The 22293-nt window shown below is 42.0% G+C and overlaps 1 protein-coding gene across 7 annotated transcripts in view; it reads left to right on the top strand.

The window, feature by feature from the left end:
- The window catches only part of GANC (glucosidase alpha, neutral C), a 64799-nt gene extending 47223 nt beyond the window's left edge, over positions 1-17576 (top strand). For 4 of the 7 annotated variants that reach the window (XM_036445072.2, XM_045583563.1, XM_045583564.1 and 1 more), the window contains 7 exons: positions 1020-1084; positions 5747-5823; positions 9395-9469; positions 11922-12035; positions 13257-13369; positions 15256-15359; positions 15952-17576. In XM_036445072.2, the coding sequence (XP_036300965.1) occupies positions 1020-1084; positions 5747-5823; positions 9395-9469; positions 11922-12035; positions 13257-13369; positions 15256-15359; positions 15952-16061 (658 nt within the window). In that variant the 3' untranslated portion in view covers positions 16062-17576. Of the gene's footprint in view, positions 1-1019; positions 1085-5746; positions 5824-9282; positions 9353-9394; positions 9470-11921; positions 12036-13189; positions 13370-15255; positions 15360-15951 lie in introns of those variants that run through there. The other 3 variants (XM_045583565.1, XM_045583566.1, XM_036445104.2) reach the window with 3 other exon arrangements.
- Positions 17577-22293: the final 4717 nt, after the last annotated feature.

The raw sequence follows: 22293 nt of genomic DNA, 5'->3' as shown, positions 1-22293 counted from the left end.
TGAGGACTGAAAGGTCCCAGGTACGATTCTGGTCAAGGGCATGTACATTGGTTGCGGGCACATCCCCGGGAGGGGATGTGCAGGAGGCAGCTGGTTGATGTTTCTCTCTCATTGACATTTCTAGCTCTCTATCCCTCTTCCTTCCTCTCTGTGGAAAATCAATAAAAAAATATACAGATTGTAAGGCCATGCCTCCAGACCTCCTAGGAATCCCTTTGGGAAGGTTCCAAGGATCTATATTTGTTAGAAAATTTCCAGGTGGTTCTAGACATCAGCCAGCTTTAGAGACCATTGCTTTGTTACCATTTTCAGTAGGAAAGGGAATACATTATTACAAAGGCTAGTGAATAAACTAAAAGTAGGTCTCTTATTTTAAAAAGATAATTTCCTCAAATTGAAAAATATTAATAGAACCATTAAGGTTATATTCAGAGACATCGATATTGAAGGTTTTCTTTTTAAGCCTAAATGTCTTCTAGGTAGTTATATACAACAACAACAATAAAACAAAAAACACACAACAATTTTTCAAACCTCTAAAAATGTTGCCAGTTTGAAAACAAAAAAAAACACTTCTCATTTCAATAGGTAATGATAAAAGCTGCATGAAAGGCAGTAACAGCATAAAGAAATGGCACAGATTTTATATCATTATAAAATGATTCTACAAACATTTAATTTGTTTTACACCAAACATGTTAGGCATTTGGACTTCTGATTCTGCCTGTCAAAGTAGTGATTATTTCTAGTTCAACAATCAGAAGGAAAAATTGCAGGTACCAGATTTCTCAATCTTTCATTTAAACATTTAAGCTAATTGATAGTTCTTTTACATAAGAAAAATACAAGTAATCATAGCAATTGCTCATAAAATCTTGAAACAGATGAAAGGAGACTTGGCTCTGGCTTTTTCTAATTTCCTTTGAATGCTTACAAAACTGAAAGTATACTAGTAAGTGATTGAATTGTAATAAGAATCTAATAATGTTGAAGAAAGAATTTCTTTTTTCTTACCCCAGGCCTCTGTGGGTAGAGTTCCCTGATGAAATAGAGACTTTTGGTGTGGAAGATGAATACATGCTGGGTAAGCATTTCTTGATTAATTGTAATTATGATAAATACTGTAATCGTGTTCTTATTGAAAGATGAGACAGAGGGCCGAAAACCAGGACTACGGGCTTTATTAGAGGAGAAGGACCCCTGCCGGGCTGTTTAGGGGAGGAACAGGAAGGGATGGGGCTTAGAGTACTCGGCATGAGCTGATTGGTGGTTTCATATAAGGCACATGATTAGGCACTTAGGTACTTAGGAATTAAGGGCTTAGGGTATTTGGCAGGTACAGTCCATATAAGGTGCCTGGTTAGGTGCTCAGGAATGTCCAGGCTGCTGGTGCAGTTTACATCATACTCTATCCATCAACTGGGGGAAGGAAGGATCTATCATTTATTATACTTTCTAATGTAAGAGCACTAATATATATATATATATAATTTCAAGAATGCCAAAAAATAAAAGAAATTTCATCACCAAGATTGTTTGTGCTAAGTGGAATCATACCTATTCTGTTGTCATGTAACACCTCTCATATTAACTTTAAATAAATCCATCCTATTTGTGAATGCAATTGGTATTCTTGTTCTGCGTCCGCTCCTCAGCTTTGTGATTAAAGGGAAGAAGTAGGGGGAAAATAGACCTGATGGTTGTAGTAAAGACCCAAAGGAGCTTATTTCATATGCAAAATAGGATTTGGGGGGTGGGGAGGGTAGCCTCCTCTTTAAAAGGGTTAACCGCCAAATCTAGAACATGGAAGTCTGTCATCTTGGCAATAAGGTTCAAAAAGCCAGGCTCAGGCCCGGAACAGCCAGGCCCGGAGTAGCCAGGCCCAGAGCAGCCGGGTCGGGAGCAGCCAGGCCCAGAGAAGCAGCAGCCAGGCCCGGAGCAGCCAGGCCCAGAACAGCTGGGTTGGGAGCAGCCAGGCCCAGAGCAGCAGCAGCCAGGCCCGGAGCAACCAGGTTGGGAGCAGCCGGGCCCAGAGCAGCCAGGTCGGGAGCAGCCAGGCCCAGAGCAGCAGCAGCCAGGCCCGGAGCAACCAGGTTGGGAGCAGCCGGGCCCGGAACGGCCAGGCCCAAGCAGCAGTAGCCAGGCCCGGAGCAGCCGGGCCCAGAGCAGCCAGGTCAGGAGCGGCCAGGCCTGGAGCGGCCGGGCCCAGAGCAGCTGGGCCCAGAGAAGCCGGGTCGGGAGCAGCCAGACTCAGAGCAGCAGCGGCCAGGCCTGGAGTGGCTGGGCCCGGAGCAGCCGGGCCCAGAGCAGCAGGGTCAAGAGCAGCCAGGCCCAGAGCAGCAGCAACCAAGCCCGAAGCAGCCAGGTCAGGAGCGACCAGACCCAAAAAAGCTCGCTCCTTACCTGCCCACTCCCCAGGGCTGCCTCTCAGACATGGCTGGAAACTTTTGGGGGAACTTGAGGGTCTGCTGAATCAAGTGATGAAGGCTTAGATCTGGATGTGTTGAGTTATAGCACTGGGGTATTGATCTGTGAGTGCCTTGTGTGGGGTCTGGATGAGGTTCGTTGATCTATTTGGAACTGTCTTTTGTGTGAAGTGTATCCTTGGGCATGTGGAGGTATTATTGATTTGAGAAAATGCTAAGTAACTGATTTACTATCTGAAAAATTTAAAGTTCTGAAAGTTTAAGGTCTCTTGCCAAAAAGAGGTTTTAAAGCTAACACCTTAATTTTAATGGAAAAGGGAGAGGACAAGCCCTTCCCACCCAGAACAGGTAATCCAATCCCAACCAGCAGCTGTCTTTAAACAATGTGTTCATTTACATTTGAATGGCTACACCTTTTGATAGCCTAAGGACAACTTTACATGTAAACAAGTTTGCTTCTCAATTCCCAGGGCAGAAAAAACAAGGTTTAGATTTTAAAATTTATTCTTAGAAGTGTAAAAGTTTATTAATTAAAAAAACAACAACAACAAAAAAGGAGATTGAAAAACCTGAAAAAAAAGAGAGAAAAAAAGCCAGGCTCAACAGAATTGCCAAAAGATGGAACAAAAGAGAATGGAAACGCTAAATGTAAAACATCTTGCTCTTTAGGTCTCCACTCACCCTTAGTTCTCAGTTGAAATAGCTGATAGATTAATTAGAGAAGATAGACCGGAGACTAGGATGGCAGGACACAGGCTTTATTGGAGGGAAGGGTACCCCTGCGGGCTGCTTCCACGGGGAGGTGCGGAAGAGAGCGAGGGAGGGGCTTACAAGCACCTTTAAGGACAGAAGGCAGGGCTTAAGGCACTTAGCACACGCTGATTGATTAGGGACCTAGGGTCTTAGGAATGGGGGCTTAGGGTATTTGGCAGGTGTTGATTGGTGGTTCAGAGCTCAGGAATGTCTGGCCGCAGGTGGGGTTTACTTCTGTCCATCAACTGAGGGAAGGAAGGATCTATCAACAGCAACTTTCTTGGGGAAAAAATTCCTGACCAAAATTGCTTTCTAATACCTAATTCCACCTATTTAAATCCAAGTCAGTCCCTCCTATTACATAACTTTTATTTCATTTTTAATTTTCCTTTTTGGTATCCATCTGAACTCTAATTAGTTTGTAATTACTTACTTCTTCATTGACTGTAAAATCCATGAGAGCAGGGACCATGTCTGCCTTATTTGTCACTATATCCCTAGAGCTCAGCACAATGCCTAATACTCTGTAGGCATTCTATAAATATTGTAGTTGTTGAATTAAAGAGTGGATTCATAGCTCTAGCTAGTTTGGCTCAATTGTGGGCCTGCAGACTGAAGGGTCCCAGGTTCGATTTCGATCAAGGGCACATGCCCGGGTTGTGGGCTTGATCCCCATTTGGGGGTGTGCAGGCAGCAACTGATCAGTGATTCTCTCTCATCTTTGATGTTTCTATCTCTCTCTCCTTCACCTTTCCTTTCTAGAAAATAAATAAATGAGTAAGTAAATAAATAAGTGAATTCATAAATGGATGAATTTTACACATATGTGGTACCAAGGCTAAACAAAATTAATAATTCAGATCGTGTTTAGGAGAATTTTAGCCTTCCCAGTGCATCTATAATAGTTCTGATGTCAACCATGGTGTTGCTCCATTTGGTTTTGCTGCTTTCTGGCTTGGAATTAAAACACACTGAGGCCTAAATATCATCTCTAGATTGACCAAAACTCTGTCCTGTTGTCAAAGAAGATCTGAATATCCATGCTGACCACACTTCTAGAAAATAATTGTAGACTCACCATCACCAACATCACTTATAGCAAACAATGAGGCACTTGGGAAAGTGTGATGATGCTTTCAGATTACTGACACACGAGCAGTTTTGTCACTGGAAAGGCACCAGGTCCAGAGAGGGTGTGCCTCAAGCTGGCCTGTAGTGTGTGGTAAGATTTCACGCGAGTCCAGATGATTTTGAGAGTATGTTTATTAAAGTTGGGGGCAGTGAAACAAAGGAAGGGCTTAGGATAGAAGAAGCAACAAGATAGAGTCTAGGCAGTGCTCTGCTTTGGCTCTCTAGAAACAGTACAGAAGCAAAGTAAGCCACGCTGGGCTGTGCGTGGACTCACTGAGAAGTAAAAGTCACAGTGACAGAGTGAGCCATGGCGAGGCTGCTGTTACCTCCCTGAAAAGTCCGAGAAAAGGGGGCCTTGAAGACAGGCTCGGGGTTTAGCCAGGATGAGTTGCTGCTGTCATTGCTCTCCTGGTTGCAAGTCTTGCAAGAATCCTTAGAACTTAGGAGAAAGAGAGCAGAGATATATGCCTGAGAAAGAAAGGGGGAAGAAAGGTGTGGGCTCCCTCTGGGCTGGCTTCCTTTACCTTAAGAAGTTTTATCTGATTTCTAAATATAAATTTCTCGGGAGTTCTCAGGGGAGAATCTCTAGAATATTCACTGGCTTTCCAGGTGTGCCATTTCAGGGTCATGGTTTCCACTGCTTGGTCAGAGCTAAAAGAGGGGGTCATTAGTCATTGCATCTGGTTTTGTTGTCAACCATGGTGCTGCCCCCTCTGGTTTTGCTGCTTTTCTGGCCTGGAGCTGAAACATACTGAGGCCTAAATGCCATCTCTAGATTGACCAAAACTCTGTCCAGTAGTCAACAGACCCGAGCTTTGTTCCTAAGATTATTTGATGTGGGTCAGAACTTAATTGTCCTGAGGGCCCAATGCTTAAGGGTGTGGTCATGCAAGGGAATCCTATGAGGCCTTTCTCCTGCCCTCTTATTCTTCCTCTAAGGATGTCTAAAACCACTAGACTAGCAATATACCAAGGGAGGAAAGGTCAGAGGAAGGTCCGAATTGCATGACCATCGATATGAAAGTCCAGGGGGTTTAAACCACATGACCAGGGAGGTCCTTGTTTTCTCAGTTTTGCCCAATGCTAGGCACCTGGAGCTTTCACCCTGGTGACCTTCTGTGCCTTGCCCTTCGTCCATGCTCTGCTATGTTTGTCCAACTACTTGCCACACTGATGCACAGAAAGAGACTGAGGCTCCCTCCCTAGAATTTCAATATACTATAAGGGGATGGACAACAGACAATAATAGTCACCCCTGTGAGCACCTATCCTTTTTCTAGCAATGCATCTCTGATGACTCATAGGTTCAGCTCACCAAGGTCTCTACCTTTAAGAAGTTCAATCTAGTGGTCCTTAAAACAACAAAAGCACTGAATTAAAAGGAAAGGATGTTTTCAGACTTTGTTTTCAACTTTATTTCTCCTCCATTTTTTTAGGAAGTGCTTTATTGGTTCATCCAGTCACAGAGCCAAAAGCTACTGTGGTTGATGTGTTTCTGCCAGGATCAAATGAGGTAAGAGTAAATAACAGTCATATATTTTATGTCTCATAGCTCATTCCTCATTCTGATGAATTATCCCGTTAGGAAATAGATTTCTTCAGCATGCGATTGTGAAGACAGCCCAAATGACTAGAGCAACTAAAGATTCTTATAAGTTATGACACTGTACTCAGTGATCAAGAAACAATGGAAGTGCAGGGAGAAAGTTGAGTAGGTGGATTAGAATGGTTCTTTATCTTCACACTTTGACTTGTGTAAGTGACTCCTTATAAACACACTGAGATTTTAAGTATGAATAAATCTTTTCTCTACTATGAGGTATCAAACTCTGGGGAAAACAAGTATAAATATTTTTTGCTCTTTGGTTCTGGCTCTCTCTGAATCCTGAGTTTTTGTCACCAAAAGCTGGTATCCAGACATTCACCAAGGTGGATAAAAAATAATAACCGTGACATTCCTCTCTGCCCCTCCAGCCTTCTCTGCTCTTGTACTGGGTACTGCCATTGATTTTGCCACTGTATAAAATCCTGGGCCTGTTGGAGCCCTGGGCCCCACTCAGGCAGGGCAAGGGGCAGAGGTGGATATAAGCCAAAGGGCTGCAGAGCAGCCAGCCGAGGGTGATAAGAGCAACAGTCTCCAGAGACAAACCAAGGATCCGTCCAAAGCGGCTTAGGAGAGACAGGGCAGAAACTCGAGGCATCAGACTAGGACAAGAGTATAGGGACGGAGAGCAGGAAGGAAGCAGACCCTGCAGAGGATCCGTGAGCACTGGAGCATTGCCACAGGCTTCAGCGGATGGGGAAGAGCCATGAAGAATACTGAACTGATGTGGGCCTGTCAGGGCAAGCTATGCTTGGATTGTCATGGTAAGTGGTGCAGTAGCTGAGCCAGGCCATCTGCACTATCAAGCACTGACATGGCAACACCAGGAAGCCAGTGCTAGTGTTCTCCCTCCATCCAGCTTTACATGTATGGTTGTTGCACTGGTTCCTTTTTTTCAGGTTGAATAAAATGGTTTAATGTGTTCTCTTTACATATTCATCTTTTATATTGGTTTCTTGGGGCTGCCGTAATGAATTACCAGAAACTTAGTGGCTTAAAACGACAAAAATTTATCCTCTCACGGTACTGGAGACTTAAGTTCAAAATCAGTTTGTCGGCAGGATTGGTTCCTTCTGGAGGCTCTGAGGAAGGATCTATTCCATCGCTCTTTCCTGCTTCTGGCGGCTCCCCCCAATCTTTGCTGTGCCTTGGCTTGTAGCTGCATTACTTCAGTCTACCCCTCCATCGCCACAGTGCCTTCTCCTCTGTGTCTGTCTCCTCTTCCTTCTCTCTCTTAAATGTGATGACATTTAGGGCCCACCTGGATAATCCCAGATAATCTCCTTATCTCAAGCTCCTTACTTTAGTCAAATCTGTTACCAATATTCACTCCATCCAGGGATTAGGAAGTAGCCAGGTTTTTCTCCAGAATGTTCATGCAGTATGGTCTTCGCCCTTGGTTTCTCCAGGAATTTACAATTCTGAAGCTGAGGGCTCTTTACAAAGGTTCCCTTGCCAAGTAGAAACTTGAGAAAAAGGTCAAATACAACAGCTAAATAAATTGTCCTACCAACCAACACTGAGAGAAAAGGGGGACATATGTAATACTTTCAACAATAAAGATTTTTTTTAATTGCCCTGCTAAGCATTTCTGCTGAGAGTTTCTCAAGTTGATTCTATAATAACAAAGCATAGGCTCCCATTAAGAGGAACCAGCCTCCTTTCTGATTTGGCCATAAATTTTTATGAATGGCCTGTCATAATTGCAAGCACATTGTTGTGACCATGTAATATACTCCCTCAACACTATCTCCCAGAGCATCTTTAATTGTTCCTCTTGCTGCATCTTCCCAAAGCCTGGGTAGAAGAGCTAAGCTGTTCCTTGCCAGACATTTGCCTCACTGATTGGCTAGCACCACATCACAGGGTGCACGGGAAATATATCTAAGGTCCCTCACTGTCTTTTTCCCCATGTTTTTGTATGGCCCATTCTCTTTCCTTCAGGGCTTTCCTTGAACATCTCCTTCCCATCGAGGTCTTCTCTGACCACCTCTCTAAGATTATACACCACCCCCACTGCTTCTGTCCAGCCCTCCTTCATCCTTTATTTTTCTCCACAAAATGGTGACACTTCCTAACATTCTGTATATTTACTTAGATGTTTTGTTTATAATCTTTCTCTCCCATTAGAATGTTAGCTTTTTTAAGGCTTATTTTTATCTATGTTCACTGCTGCATCCTCAGCATCTAGATGGGTTATTGGCACAGAGCAGGCCTTCGATAAATACTTGCTGGGTGAGGAGCTTGGTGACTGAGCTTTAGGTTTGGTCTATATGGTGTTTTATACCAGTTATTCCCTTTCTAGGTTGGAAATCTTTGTATATGGCACCAGCAAAAACACCCTCTACCTCTCATTCTAATCAGTTCTAAAAGTGGTAGACAGGTAATTCTAAAATCCTATTTTAGTCAGTGTTTTTTTGTTTTTAGCTTTTCAAATCTCTTTATTTAAAGCTACTGGAATTCACCAAAGAAAGACATTTACAAGAAAAGAAACCTAAGACAATATCCCTCATAAACACAGACACAGAAATACTTGATAAAACATTAGCAAATTTAATCCAGCCAAGGATACTACATTGTGATGAGGTGGGATTGATCCTGTTGAATTAAGAGTTCAATGTAGCTAATCATCGTAAAGTCACAGCTCTCACAGTCACAGCAGGACAGTGACAGACGCAACAGCCCAGCTATATAAAGGATGTGATAATCCCAGGACATGAACTTGTGAAGGAGGCTCTGGGGCTGGATTGGAAAAGAGAAAAAGAGGTTTTTGTTTTCACGCTGATGGTTTCTTAAGGACTTAGCCCATCAAATTACTTTGTAGTACCTCTTTGGTACTTCAGCAACAAAACCCTTCGGACAGGAGCCCCAGATAAGAGTTTGAACCTCATCCCTGAATTGTACTTTGTAAAAAAAAAAAAAAAAAAAAAAAAAAAAGGATCATATTATAGTCATTCTAGTGTCCATTTGTTTTTCTACAAAATGCTTCCTTCTCTGACACTTTCTTTTTTCCATGCCTCATCTGTCATTCATTTGCTTGCAATGTGCTTTCATTCTTTGTTGCTGCCTTCTCTCTTTCATCACATTTTTTACTAATAGACGTATTAAGTTCTAATAAGCCAACTGAACTGTAAAATCCATAAGGTCAGGAACTGCGTCTTTCTGTTCGCTCATGTTTAACTAGCAGTGCTAGGCACATGGTAGGTTATTTAATTGATAACTTTTGGATGGATGGACGGATGGACAAATGAGATGCCTTTTTAGTCAAATTAATCTGTCACATTAGTAGGTTAGTCTTTTGGGGTCTTCTTAAAAGTATGTGTCCTTCCTAACTTCTATTCAAGATTTTTTAAATTATACTTATTTTAGCTTTCTGGTTACATGTATTTGAAATTAAGATAAATGGGTGTTTTACTGAATAATAAAATTGTGAGCAGAGTTGCTCATATACTCTTTTTCACTGGGGTATGTTCCTTTCCAGGTCTGGTATGACTCTAAGACATTTGCTTCTTGGGAAGGAGCATGTACTGTGAAGATCCCAGTAGCCTTGGACACTGTAAGTTGTTTTCAGACTGTTATTTTTACCTGTTATACTGAATTAGCCTGCTTGACCTGCCATAACAAAATAGCACAGACTGGTTGGCTTAAAAAATAGAAATATATTGCCCTGGCCAGTTGCTTGGGTATTGTCCTGTGAACCAAAAGGTTGTTGGTTTGATTCCTGGTCAGGGCACATGCCCGGGTATCAGGCTCCATCCCCAGTAGGAGGTGTACAGAAGGCAGCCAATTGATACTAATTCTCATAGAGATATTTTTCTCTCTTCCTCTCCCTTCTTCTCTCTCTTAAAAACAAACAAACAATCAAACAAAAAAACCCCAGAAATTTAATATTTCATAGTTCTGGTGGCAAAAGTACTAGAGTAAGGTGCCAACCAATTAAGTTCCTGGTGAGGACTCTCTTCCTGACATGTGAACAGCTGCCTTCTTGCTTTGTCCTCACACGACAGAGGGAGAGTGAGGTATTGGATCGAGGCCCCAGTCTTATGACCTCACTTTACCCTAATTACTTCTGTAAAGGCCCTATCTCCAAATGTTTACAGTCACATTGGAGGTTGGGGCTTCAACCTATGAATTTGGGGGGACACAAATATTCAGTCCATAACATGTGCTTACATAGAAAGAACCAAAGATATTAGAGTCCTACAAAATGGCATGGATATATGGAGACAGAAAATAGATTAGTGGTTGCTTAAGGTTGGGGAAAGGAGAGATTTGGGGGAGTAATGGGTAGTGACTGCTAATGAGCACAGGGATTCTTTTTTTGGGTGATAAAAGTGTTTTAAAATTGATGTGATGATAGTTGCATGACCCTGGATATACTAAAAGCCATTTAACTATATATGTTAAAAGAGTGACTTGTATGGCATGTGAATTACTTTAATAAAGCTGTTAAAATATGAGAAAAAGAGTGTAAAAATAATATATACTCTGATGAAACCTAAAGGACAAACAACTCTTTCCCATATATTTACAATAATATGTCTAAGAAAAATAATAACACTGAACATAGAAAGCAAACATGGAAGTCATCACACAGGACATACAGCATGTCCTTCTACTGGACCAAGTCAAAACACATGTTTGAATTGTAACGCTGGACCTCTAGGCCCAAGAGAATGCAGTTCGTTATGACGTTAGAATCTAAGAGGCGCATCTGGATAGAATTTCTGAAGGGAAGGTGGCTCCTACAGCTGAATCACCACCATCATCACAAAGCCTAAGTAGTGTGAAGATTAACAAATGGGTATTGATGTTATTTTATTTTAATTATGAGAAGCAATATGAACTCCATTATAAAGAAAATGATTTCAGATGTCAACCTCCAGACCTAGAAGAGACCTTAACTTGCATGTACTCCAATCTCTCATGTTTTTTACAGGTAAAGACACCGAGGTTCAGAGAGGTGAACTTACTTGTCCAGGATTGTGGCTAGATTATGATAGAACTGAGACTAGATCCCATTTCACACTAACTTACTACCTCTTTCTTTGAGGGGAAGAAAAGAGATTGGCTGATGAGGGTCGGAAGATAGATGTGCTTTACTTCTTGCTGCCACCCGCAAGTCAAGCAGAGGGTGGACATCTTAGCTACTCCACCCTCACTCCCAGCTTCATTTAGACTCTTGTACTCTTCTCCCTGCTGCATTTACTCAGAACAAAGTACACTCCTTTAGGTGATCCAGGGAGCTTTCTTACAGAGGACCATCCTGGCAGACAGGATACCTGCTGTGCTTTCCCTGCTGGGAATGGCATTCCAGGAGACCCGTAGGTATGGGTCATGCCTCCAGTCCTGTTGTTAGAGTCACTTAAAGTGCCCTTGGTGGCTTCTGTAACAGAAGTTTCACAGATTTAGCCTTAGAATTGAATCATTCATCCTAATGATCCAGGGAATCAGGGAGCAAGATGGGTATAGGTTGTAGTGAATAAGAACAAAGTCACCTCCCACAAACAAAGGGACTACCAATTAAAAATACAGCCAAAACTGATTTGGCTTGGTGGATAGTGTCAGCCTGTGGACTGAAGGGTCCTGGATTTGATTCCGGTCAAGGGCATGTGCCTTGGTTGCAGGCACATCACCAGGAAGGGGTGTGCAAGAGGCAGATGATCGATGATTCTCTCTTATTGATGTTTCTAACTCTCTATCCCTCTCTCTCTTCCTCTCTGTAAAAAATCAATAAAATATTTTTTAAAAGAAAGAAAATTAAAAATATAAACCAGGAGAGGCCACTTATAGGATGGACAGAATAGGTAATAAATTGATCAAGGTTGAGAAGTTTGTTTAGTGTTTGAATTCTATTCCTTTTAATGCCAGGGCCTCCATAAATTTATATTGGCTTTGAATCTGTACTAGTAAGGAATGTGAGTCTTGTACAATGAAACATTTTTAAATTCTACTTTGCCTTACTAGTATATGAAAGCTCCTTCCCTGAGAATGTCGCTCTGTTATAGATACCAGTGTTTCAACGGGGTGGAAGTGTAGTGCCTATAAAGACAACTATAGGAAAGTCCACAGGCTGGATGACTGATTCCCCATATGGACTCCGGGTGGCTCTAAGCACTAAGGTATTTGGAAAATGTTACCTTTACACATTTCATTTGTTACTACTCTATCTCTTTACAGTGGTAGCCTCTTGAGTGTGTGACACTGTGTAAAAGTGGTGAACCCCTTCTATGGGATAAGTGCTTCAGATGTTTATCTAGAAATCAAAGCTTTGAATTATTTCTGAATCATTTTTGAAACTTGTCTGACTTACTTGGGGTTGTTCTTTAAAGAGCTCTGAGAACTAGAAATGATAGAAATTTCTTCTGGGCACTAAGACCTTTGGTGCTTTGCAACCTGGCATCGATACCATTGGACTGAAAGGTCACTGGGGCCTAGGCAGCCTGTCCCTGAAACTCGGTGTCCTATAAAAAGGTATCTGTACCAATGCAACATTTCAGGGACACCTCCCCCCCTCCCATGCACACCCCCCTCACACACTCACACACAATAACTTCTGTTGTCATCAGATGGCTAAAACAACTGATAACTCCTTTGATACAGCCTGGAAGAATTCAAAATTGATCTGTATTTTTAAGCCACAATGAGAAAGCAGATTTGCCCAAATCTATCCATTTGCCCAAATGCATTACCAAACACAAATTCTTATTCATGCAAATATTATAAAATAATTCAGCTTTCTCTTTTTTTTACATCCTTCTTTTCCATCTGTTTCACTTAGGCATGTTTTATTGGGCCAATTTATGGCCTTCAGGCACATAAGAGGCCACAGAATAAAATACAAGATCCATAGCACATCAAGTGTTGTCCAAAACAGTAAGATGCCATGTGGAATGCTGTGACATTGTAGGACATGCAAAGGGAATCCTCCTGCTAAAAAAAAGTAGGAATTAAATATCATTACATACATGGGGGGTATACTAAAGAGAGTTGATCTCATCCATTATATACTAATGTTTTTAACTTCAGTTTCATTTATGACCTGTTATCACATTCTAGGATTATATTTTCAGGGAAGCCTATGCCACTGACCATACTTCGTGGTTTAAATTTCTTTCAACAAGGCCTAACTCGTCATGCTCTTCTTATGTGACTTCCTTATTTATATTATTTCACTAATGGATATTGATTGTATGACTACTTTATACAGCTTGCATATTAAGCTTATGTTTAACATAATTTTCCACAAATTTTTAAATCTATTATTTCCCTTTAGGGTGTGGCCTTGTTTTCCCAGAAAACTATTATATAACCACATTCTCTATCTGTGATTCACTCTCTAGGGTTCTGCTGTGGGTGAATTGTATCTTGATGATGGCCATTCATTCCAATACCTCCAAAAGCAGCAATTCTTACACAGGAAGTTTTGTTTCTGTTCAAGTGTTTTGAGCAACAGGTAATGACAGCTAAAAATCTGTGTGTTTTCTGAAGTAAATTATGCTACTCTTTTGCTATCCTCAAATACACAGCTGATATATTTTTTTTAATCTTTTTTTTTTTTTTTTGTCTTTAACATTTTATTGAATTTTTACAGAGAGGAAAGGAGAGGGATAGAGAGAAACATCAATGAGAGAGAACCACTGATCAGCTGCCTCTTGCACACCCCCTACTGAGGATGTACCCGCAACCCAGGTACATGCCCTTGACTGGAATCGAACCCGGAACCTTTCAGTCCGCAGGCCGATGCTCTATTCACTGAGCCAAACCGGTCTCGGCCACAGCTGATATTTTAAGATATAATTTTTTTTAAATATATTTTATTGATTTTGTACAGAGAGGAAGGGAGAGAGATAGAAAGCTAGAAACATCAATGAGAGAGAGTCATCGATCAGCTGCCTCTTGCACACCCCCTACTGGGGATATGCCTGCAACCAAGGTACATGCCCTTGACCAGAATCGAACCCGGGTCCCTTCAGTCCCGAAGACGACGCTCTATCCATTGAGCCAAACCGGTCTCGGCTATTTTAAGATATAATTTAAGAAGTTAATGATGAGAGCCATTTGTGAAGCATGTTTCTTAGTCTCCACATTTTGGCTGCTTCCCTGAGTTGATAAAGTGGCTCTGTGTGCTAGGTGTCCTATAGGGCCCAGTGGCTCAGCCACCCCAGTTACCTGAGGTAGACACTCATGGTGCACCCCTTTGTGGGCTGTGTGCACAGTCTTGTTGTAGTTAAGCCTTGATTGTTGTTGGTATCGCTGGGAGGAATTGACCTCCAGGCCAATTGGCTGTGAGAATCAGCTGTGTCTATGATGGGAGAACTTCTGTGCTGGAGACACCCTTATGAGACAAGACTTGCTTTAGTGGGGCTTTGGTGCTCTCTGAGTCTGCCCCCTGAGTGTGTCCCTTATGGATCTGAAGAGTTGTAATCTGAATGATCCTTCTCTGACCCCTGAGTACACTGGCTCTTGGATCTCTAAGAAGGTGCTAATTTAACCTCTGTCTGAGGCCACCCAGCAAGATCTATAGAGAGATCTGTAGATTCCTCTTCTTTGTTTGGGTTTTGGAGGTGTGCAGATGAGGCCCAGCTGTGAAGCAATGCAGGCTGCTATGGGGCCTTGGACCTTCTTTTGGATGTTCTTGGTCTCTCTGACTCAGCTGCAGTTTGATAGGAAAGTTTAGATTTCAAAGGACCAGGCCATTCATATGCAAAAGCCTCTGCACACAGCTTGGATGGGGCAGAGTCTCAGGGCAGAGCAAACAGCAATGGCTTCCCATCAGCCCTGCCCTAAGAGGCCCTGAGTCTCAGTGTCCCATGGTAATCGCTGCAAGCACCCCTGGGAGAAAGCAGCCCTTGAGTTCCACCTGTTGCCAGACAGTCCAGTTTCTCCCCGTATAAGTCTGGGTCCCCAGAATCTCGCCTGGAACTGGTGTTCAGAGTAGTCAGGACCTTGTGTCTCCTTCCAGCTTGAAAAAGCCAGCCACCTACTCAGTTGCCAGCCCTCTCCATATGCGCGCCTCTGTACCTCCTCTGAGTCTCAGTGTGCTTTTCTCTTTCCTTCTGGTTGTAGGATTTCCATTCAGCCAGTCTTCCTGTGGTTCTGGATGATGTCCATTAAGTCTTATAGTTGTAGTTTTGAATTTGTTGTGTGAGGTGACAAGTTCAGGTGTTTACTTATGCTGCCATCTTGATTTCTCCACAAATTCAATATAATTCCTATCAAAATCCCAATGTCATTTTCCACGGAAATTGAAAAAACAATTCTAAAATTCCCAATTCTAAAATTCACCAGTCCAAACCCCTCTTTCTCTTCTTTTCCTAATGCCATGAACATTTATTTAAGTTGTGCTGACGAGAGGGGTCATTATACCAGCAAGTGTGTGGTGGAGCAGATCTTTGTCCTCGGCCTCAAGAAGCAGCCATCTTCTGTGACCACCCACTCATCTGGTGAGGAAATAAGCCATTTATTTTTGTAAACGTAGAAATAGCTAAGCTGAAGAGATGATTAGCCCTAAAACTGACATAATGTCTTAGCCAAGTGGACTCTACACTTCCTGGTAGAAGTCAAATATACCGGTATCCAGAGGCAGCAAGGCCATCATGCCTCTTTTCATCAACTAGTCTTTCTGCTCACTTGTAAGCTATTGATGTTTTTCTAAGGTAAATTAACTTGGGCTTGAAATAATATTGTGGCTTCTCTGACTATTTTTCATTAAACTGTAGATGTCTGAAGCCCTACTGGTTTTATGGAGTTTCTTAAAGTGCATATGTTGAGATATATCCTTTTTTAACATACTGAATTTCCTGGACAAATCACTTTGTTCCTTATAGTTTATTTTTAACTGATTTCAACCAATCTTGCATTCAAACCATGGGAGTGTTTCATATTTAAAAGTCCATGGGTAAAAATTGTAGGTAAAATTCTCCTAAGTAGGGGATAAAGTTTTATGATGAAGTTGGAAAGATTTCAGATACAAAGAAAGAAATTTTCTCTCCTAGATGTTCATCAAAATTTCCCTTTTATTGTTTTGATATTTAGATGGTAAAGATCAGCCTGTGGCTTTTACATATTGTGCCGGAACATCCACCCTGAGCCTGGAGAACCTCTCGCTGAACATTGGCACTGACTGGGAGGTCCACATTAAGTGACAGAGAAGTGCATCTGGTGACGAGTACAGGGAGCTGCCTGCACCCTTCAACCTCTCTCTTGGCCTTTTTTGAGATTTGTGTTATGCGCTAATTGACTCAAAAAAAAACATTTCACTAGTCATCAGTTTACTAGTGAACGATAGATTTCAGGTTTACATTCTTAGATGTATTATCAATACTCCATGTGTCAAAACACCCCCTCTCCTAGTGCAAGGAGCCCTGAGACATTCACAGCGTTCATGTACCTTTCCCTGCTTCTTCGGCTGTGGCCCGGCTGTCAGCACTGTGGCCCAGTGAGCGGCTTCTCCTTGAGCATGGCAGGCTGGGTTTGTTTCACGTGAGTGTGGCCCGTTCGTGGCTGCTTGTCTCTAGCCATGCAGCAGAGTCACTCTGGCTAGAGCAGCTGAGTGTATCGAGGCCTGTCTCCAAGTGAGCAGTAGCCTCCAGTGCCCCCCACAGTATCTTTCAACCCCTCAGAGGTGGGCAAAACAGCCCTTTTCTGCCTGCACTGCCTATACTATAGCAACAGGGAGTAATTCTCTCTAGAGATTGACTCAGGAGTACAAAGGGTTCTTTTCTCAGTCATGCTTTTTGGGCTCCAAAATTCCAAATTAATCTCAAAAGTCTAATTTCTTTATCTTAATTGTTTATTAAATACTGTCTATTAACAAAAGAATATTTGCAACATGAATAAGCTATAATTAATAATAAATACCATGTGCCCATCACTGAACTTTACAAATAGAACACATGGCTTCGACCAGGGTAAAGGCACTGAGGCACTTACCTTGGGCACAAAGAAGTGTGTGACACACACACAAAAAAATGCATAGTAATCAATAAATCATATTTAAAACTAAAACTTAATGCAAAAAATCCATAATTAACCAGAATATCAACATTTTAAATACAGATAGGATCAGTATTACTGAGTTCTCCTTTTGCCTCTGGTTCTAGAACAGCTTGGTGTGGGATTAAACATTACAATCTACCTGTCCCTCAGGCTGCTCCCTGCTCTGGAGACCTCAGTGACTTCCAGCTGCCTGCCACAGCATCTGTTGGGGCACCCCACCTCACATCCTTAGCACTCCTCTTCACTCAGCAATTTGTTAACTGCCACTTCTGTACCTCTGTTTCCTGAGCCCCCAATATCTACCCCTTTCCCGCTGCCTATGCATATCTGATCTCTGACCACCTGTCCAGGCCAAACTCAAATCCTACTTTTTCACTAAGCCTCTCTAAATACGCTAGGCATCCCCACTCCCCATGAATAGTGACTTCCCTTCTCTGAAATCCTGCCCCAGGTACAATATGTGCTGTAACTTGGCATTCTCAGGGATTGTCCCCTTATGTTGCAGATTTGTCTGCCTTGTTCCCCTGCTAGATAATATGTTCCTCAAGAGTATGTTATATTTCTCTTATATCTGCCAGAGTACCATTATACTGGGCTTTTAGTAAGTATTGACTATAACTGGTTAACTGGTGAATTTGATTGATTAAAAAGTAAGAATTGAATATATTTGTTTCTGATTTACTTTTCTGACAAAGAACTCTTCTCTTTAGAAGTAGTAAACATTACGCATTTCCCTCAGGACATATTTCATTGTATCAGTTGAGATTTGAGTTTTGCACCATATATAAGCTTACATAGATATATGCAGATTTTTTGTTCCTATTTCTGTAAGTTTTGCAATTAAAGAGAAAGGAAGATGCCTACATTAACTTGTTTTATTTCTAAGCTTCAAATTTTCCTTGCCTGAAAACTAAGTGTTCTTACCTAATATAAATGTTGGGTTTTAATAGCATGTAAACCTAAATAAGACCTACATTCAGATCAACACTTATTGTATATCTGTTCTTCCATTTAAAATATTTTTGGAGGAAAGAAAGAAACAAGAACTAGTAGAGTAAGTTAGTGAGGAACTGCTCTGTCTTGACCCTGAGCTATACTAAAACACTTAACCAGAGACATTGAGTGGAGAGAAATGTAGCTTGCATTTTTTCATTGTTTTCTGCTTTCACTAATATTGTTTCTCACATTTTACCTACCTCCTATTCCTGAAGCTATATACCAGAGAGCTGTGTGGGACTGAGTTGACCAACAGCTGTTCTATTACCTTGTAGTTCATCGTGTGTTTTCTCAGGAAATTGGTTTTATATAAGAAACTAGGACCTTTTCAACAGAGCTTCAAACAAAGCTCTAAAGTGATGCATAATGTGTCTTCCCATCAAGACTTAAATGCCAAGTAATGAGGTGACAAATCACTTTAAAAAAAGAAACTTTGTGGTGAGAGGGAAGGAGCAAGGTGGAAGAAGGTATGGGGGAGAGGGGGATAAATGATGATGGAAAAAAATAAAGGAAAAACAAAATAAGAACAGAAAAGAGAAAACCAGAAACTTCCCAATAAAAATATGGGTAAAAGCAATTTACAAAAGAAATTTAAACAGCATGAAAGCTGTTCAGCCTCATTAATCAAATAAATGATTTTTTACCTTATTAGTTTATTAGTCAAGATTAAAAGAGTAAAGATGTCCAGTGCTAATGCTGTGTGGGGCATAGGCATTATTGGGAATCATTGGTGAAATTTTAAATAAGTATAATCCTTCAGGACGGTAATCTAGCAGTTGGACCAAAATTTTAAATTTGCATCCTCTAACCCAGAAATTCCACCCATAAAACCCATGAATTGCTCAAAAGTACTAATTGTAATGTAGTTTATATTGTGGAAAACTAGAAACAAGGTAAATGTCCTTTAACACAGGATTGGTTAAATATAGCCCTTTCATTCAATAGAATATTATGCAACTATTAAAATAACTATATATGCAACTATTAAAATATCTAAAACAATGTCTCTTATTAAATGTTTGCTGAGCCGGAACCGGTTTGGCTCAGTGGATACAGCGTCGGCCTGCGGACTGAAAGGTCCCAGGTTCGATTCCGGTCAAGGGCATGTACCTTGGTTGAGGGCACATCCCCAATAGTGGGTGTACAGGAGGCAGCTGATTGATGTTTCTCTCTCATCAATGTTTCTAACTCTCCCTTCCTCTCTGTAAAAAAATTAAAATAAATAAAAATAAAAATAAATCAATAAAAAATATATATTTTTTAAATAGAATTTTCATCTACCAACCCCTGGAATGTCCTGCGTAAGTCCAATGGGGGCACTCTAGACCAGCGGTCGCCAACCTTTCAGACTTCATGGACCAGTAGTCCGGGGACCACCAGTTGGCTACCGTTGCTCTAGAGTCTAGAGTCTAGACTAAATTTCTCTGCCCAGGAAATAGAAAGCCAACAGCAGCTCCTGTGGAAGCACATTAGCCACAGTCAGTGAGGCCATATAACGAGCATTCTAGGAGAAATAAAGGAGACGCTGGCCTCTGATACCAGATCTGCCTGTCCTGTGACCAGCCTTGCTAAAGCCTGCGGTGCCACAGCAAGGCCTGCCAGAACGAGGCAGCTGCGTCCTGACAGTCCTCTTAAGCAGGGCTGATGGTATTAGATTTCTCTCCAATCGGAGCGGGGGAACGGAAGCCCTGACTGTTTACCATGAGTTTGCCATGACTTAACTGTAAAATAGCAGCAGGTATCTCAAGTTTCCTCAGTCGTAAATGGAAAGAAAAAAAAAAAAAAGGTAACTTTACTTTAGAGAAACTTGATAGACATCACCTTAGCCAAGCAATCAAGGTTGATGTCACCTGTAATAAAACACATCAATATCATGTACTTCCAGATATGATTTGATGAGAAGGGCATATTACCTCTGTGATATTTCCCCCCCAAATCCATAACTTAGTCTAATCGTGTGAAATACATCAGACAATTCAAGTTAGGGGACATTCTACAATATAACTGACAAGTACTCTTCAAAAGTGCGAAGGTGCCGAAACCGGTTTGGCTCAGTGGATAGAACGTCGGCCTGCAGACTCGGGTTCGATTCCGGTCAAGGGCATGTACCTTGGTTGCAGGCACATCCCCAGTGGGGGGTGTGCAGGAAGCAGCTGGTCGATGTTTCTTTCTCATCGACGTTTCTAACTCTCTATCCCTCTCAATTCCTCTCTGTGTAAAATCATTAAAATATATATATTTTTTAAAAAGTGCGAAGGTCATGAGAGGGAAAGACTGTGGAATTGTTAGAGACTGAAGGACACTGAGGAGACATGATTAATGCAATTCAGGATCCTAATTTGGATCCTGCAACTGAAGGAAATAATAAACCTTCTTGGAAGTACAAAGAAACCAAAATAGTCTTATAGTTTAATAGAATTATACCAACTCTAATTTCTTCATTTTGATCATTGTGCCATGGTTATATAAGGTGTAAACAGGGGAAGTTGGGTGAATGATATATAGGAACTCTATTCTACCTTTGTAACACTTTTGTAAGTCTAAAATTACTCTAAAATTTAAAAATATTTTTCTTTATTGTATTACATGTGTCTCCTTTTTCCCCCATTGACCTCTCCCTGGCCACTCACACCTCCTAAATTCTTTTTTTTAAAGTATGTGATTGTGGCTAGCTTCTCCTAAGCACTTTTTGAATGGTATGTGTTATAAGTAGATACATTGCTTCCAACAGTTGTTGAATCAAAGAAATATTTATTGGTGGAAAAGATAGTGATATGGAGCCATTCATTGGCCTTATTGTTTTGATAGAAATCATTCCAGCCGTCGGGTGCAGCCAGGCCCAGAGCAGCAGCAGCCAAGTCCAGAGCAACTAGGTCGGGAGCGGCAGTGACCAGACCCGGAGCAGCTGGTAGTGGAACAAACCAGAGCAACAGAGGCCAGGCCTGGAGCAGCCAGGCCCGGAACAGCTCGCTCCTCGCCTGCCCCTGCCCCACGGCTGCCTCTCAGACATGGCTGGAAACTTTTGCGGGAACTTGAGGGTCTGCTGAATCAAGTGATGAAGGCTTAGATCTGGATGTGTTGAGTTAGTATAGCGCTGGGGTGTTGATCTGTGAGTGCCTTGGGTGGAGCCTGGATGAGGCTGGTTGACCTATTTGGAAATGTCTCTTGTGTGAAGTGTATCATTGGGCATGTGGAGGTATTATTGATATGAGAAAATGCTAAGTAACTGATTTACTATCTGAAAAGGGATTTACTATCGGGGAAAGGGAGGGAGGAAGAGACTGAACATAAACTGTGCACCTATGGATGAGGACAATGGGGGATGGGGAGGGGGCGGAGGGTGGGGTGGGAACCTGGTGGAGGGGGGAAGAAATGAGGAACCTTTGTAATAATATGAACAATAAAGATTGATTAAAAAAAAAAAAAAAAAAAAAAAAAAAAAAGGAAATCATTCCAGCCACAAATATTGCATGACCCTGGCTAAAATATGTTATAAAACTAGTTCTTTATCCTTGAAGAGGTTTCTGAGAATTGAAATGAGCAGCTGTTTATGTGCTTATCTGCCCTTTGTTCATGGGCTCAGATTGGATCTCTCCCTGATAGTGTGCATTTCTACAGCCAGGTGGCTGGATAAAACTTGATTTTGGACCTGCTAATCTGAGAGGGTGTTTTATCCACAGCAATTGGTAGAGCAAAATGAATAGTTAGTTCTTTGCACTCTGTGTGTTTGATATTCCCATCCTGCTATGATAAGAGATTCATTTCTGTCGCACACTTAGCTCAGTTGCTAACAGATGGAGCTGGCTTAGACAGCTGAGAAAAGAAAGATCAAAGCATGTGTGGTCCAGGGGCAGCTCCTCCCCCAGGGGCAGCTCCTCCCCCAGAGGCAGCTCCTCTCCCAGAGGCAGCTCCTCCCCCAGGGGCAGCTCCTCTCCCAGGGGCAGCTCCTCCCCCAGAGGCAGCTCCTCCCCCAGGGGCAGCTCCTCCCCCAGGGGCAGCTCCTCTCCCAGGGGCAGCTCCTCCCCCAGAGGCAGCTCCTCTCCCAGAGGCAGCTCCTCCCCCAGGGGCAGCTCCTCTCCCAGGGGCAGCTCCTTTCCCAGGGGCTCATCAGCCAAGAAACTTGCATTGTGTTGGTGAAGCAATAAGAAATGTAAGAAGTCTCTCCTCGCATAGAGAAATTTCATTCAGCAGATACCCAACACGTATTGATTAAGAGCCTTCTACATATACTTAACTCAGAGGGTGGAATAGGGATCCATTCCCACCTTCACAGCGCTTACAGTCTTGTGGGCAGAAAGGAAGCTCAATAAACAGAAACAATAAAATGTGTGTCGCTGCTGTGACTTTTAAGGTGGGACAGGCAGAGCACTGAGACTCAAACGT

This window comes from Pipistrellus kuhlii, unplaced genomic scaffold (genome assembly GCF_014108245.1).
Source record: "Pipistrellus kuhlii isolate mPipKuh1 unplaced genomic scaffold, mPipKuh1.p scaffold_m20_p_1, whole genome shotgun sequence".
Lineage (NCBI taxonomy): Eukaryota > Metazoa > Chordata > Mammalia > Chiroptera > Vespertilionidae > Pipistrellus > Pipistrellus kuhlii.
The sequence above is the reverse complement of the archived record's forward strand: the minus strand, read 5'-3'. Positions and strand labels throughout refer to the sequence as shown.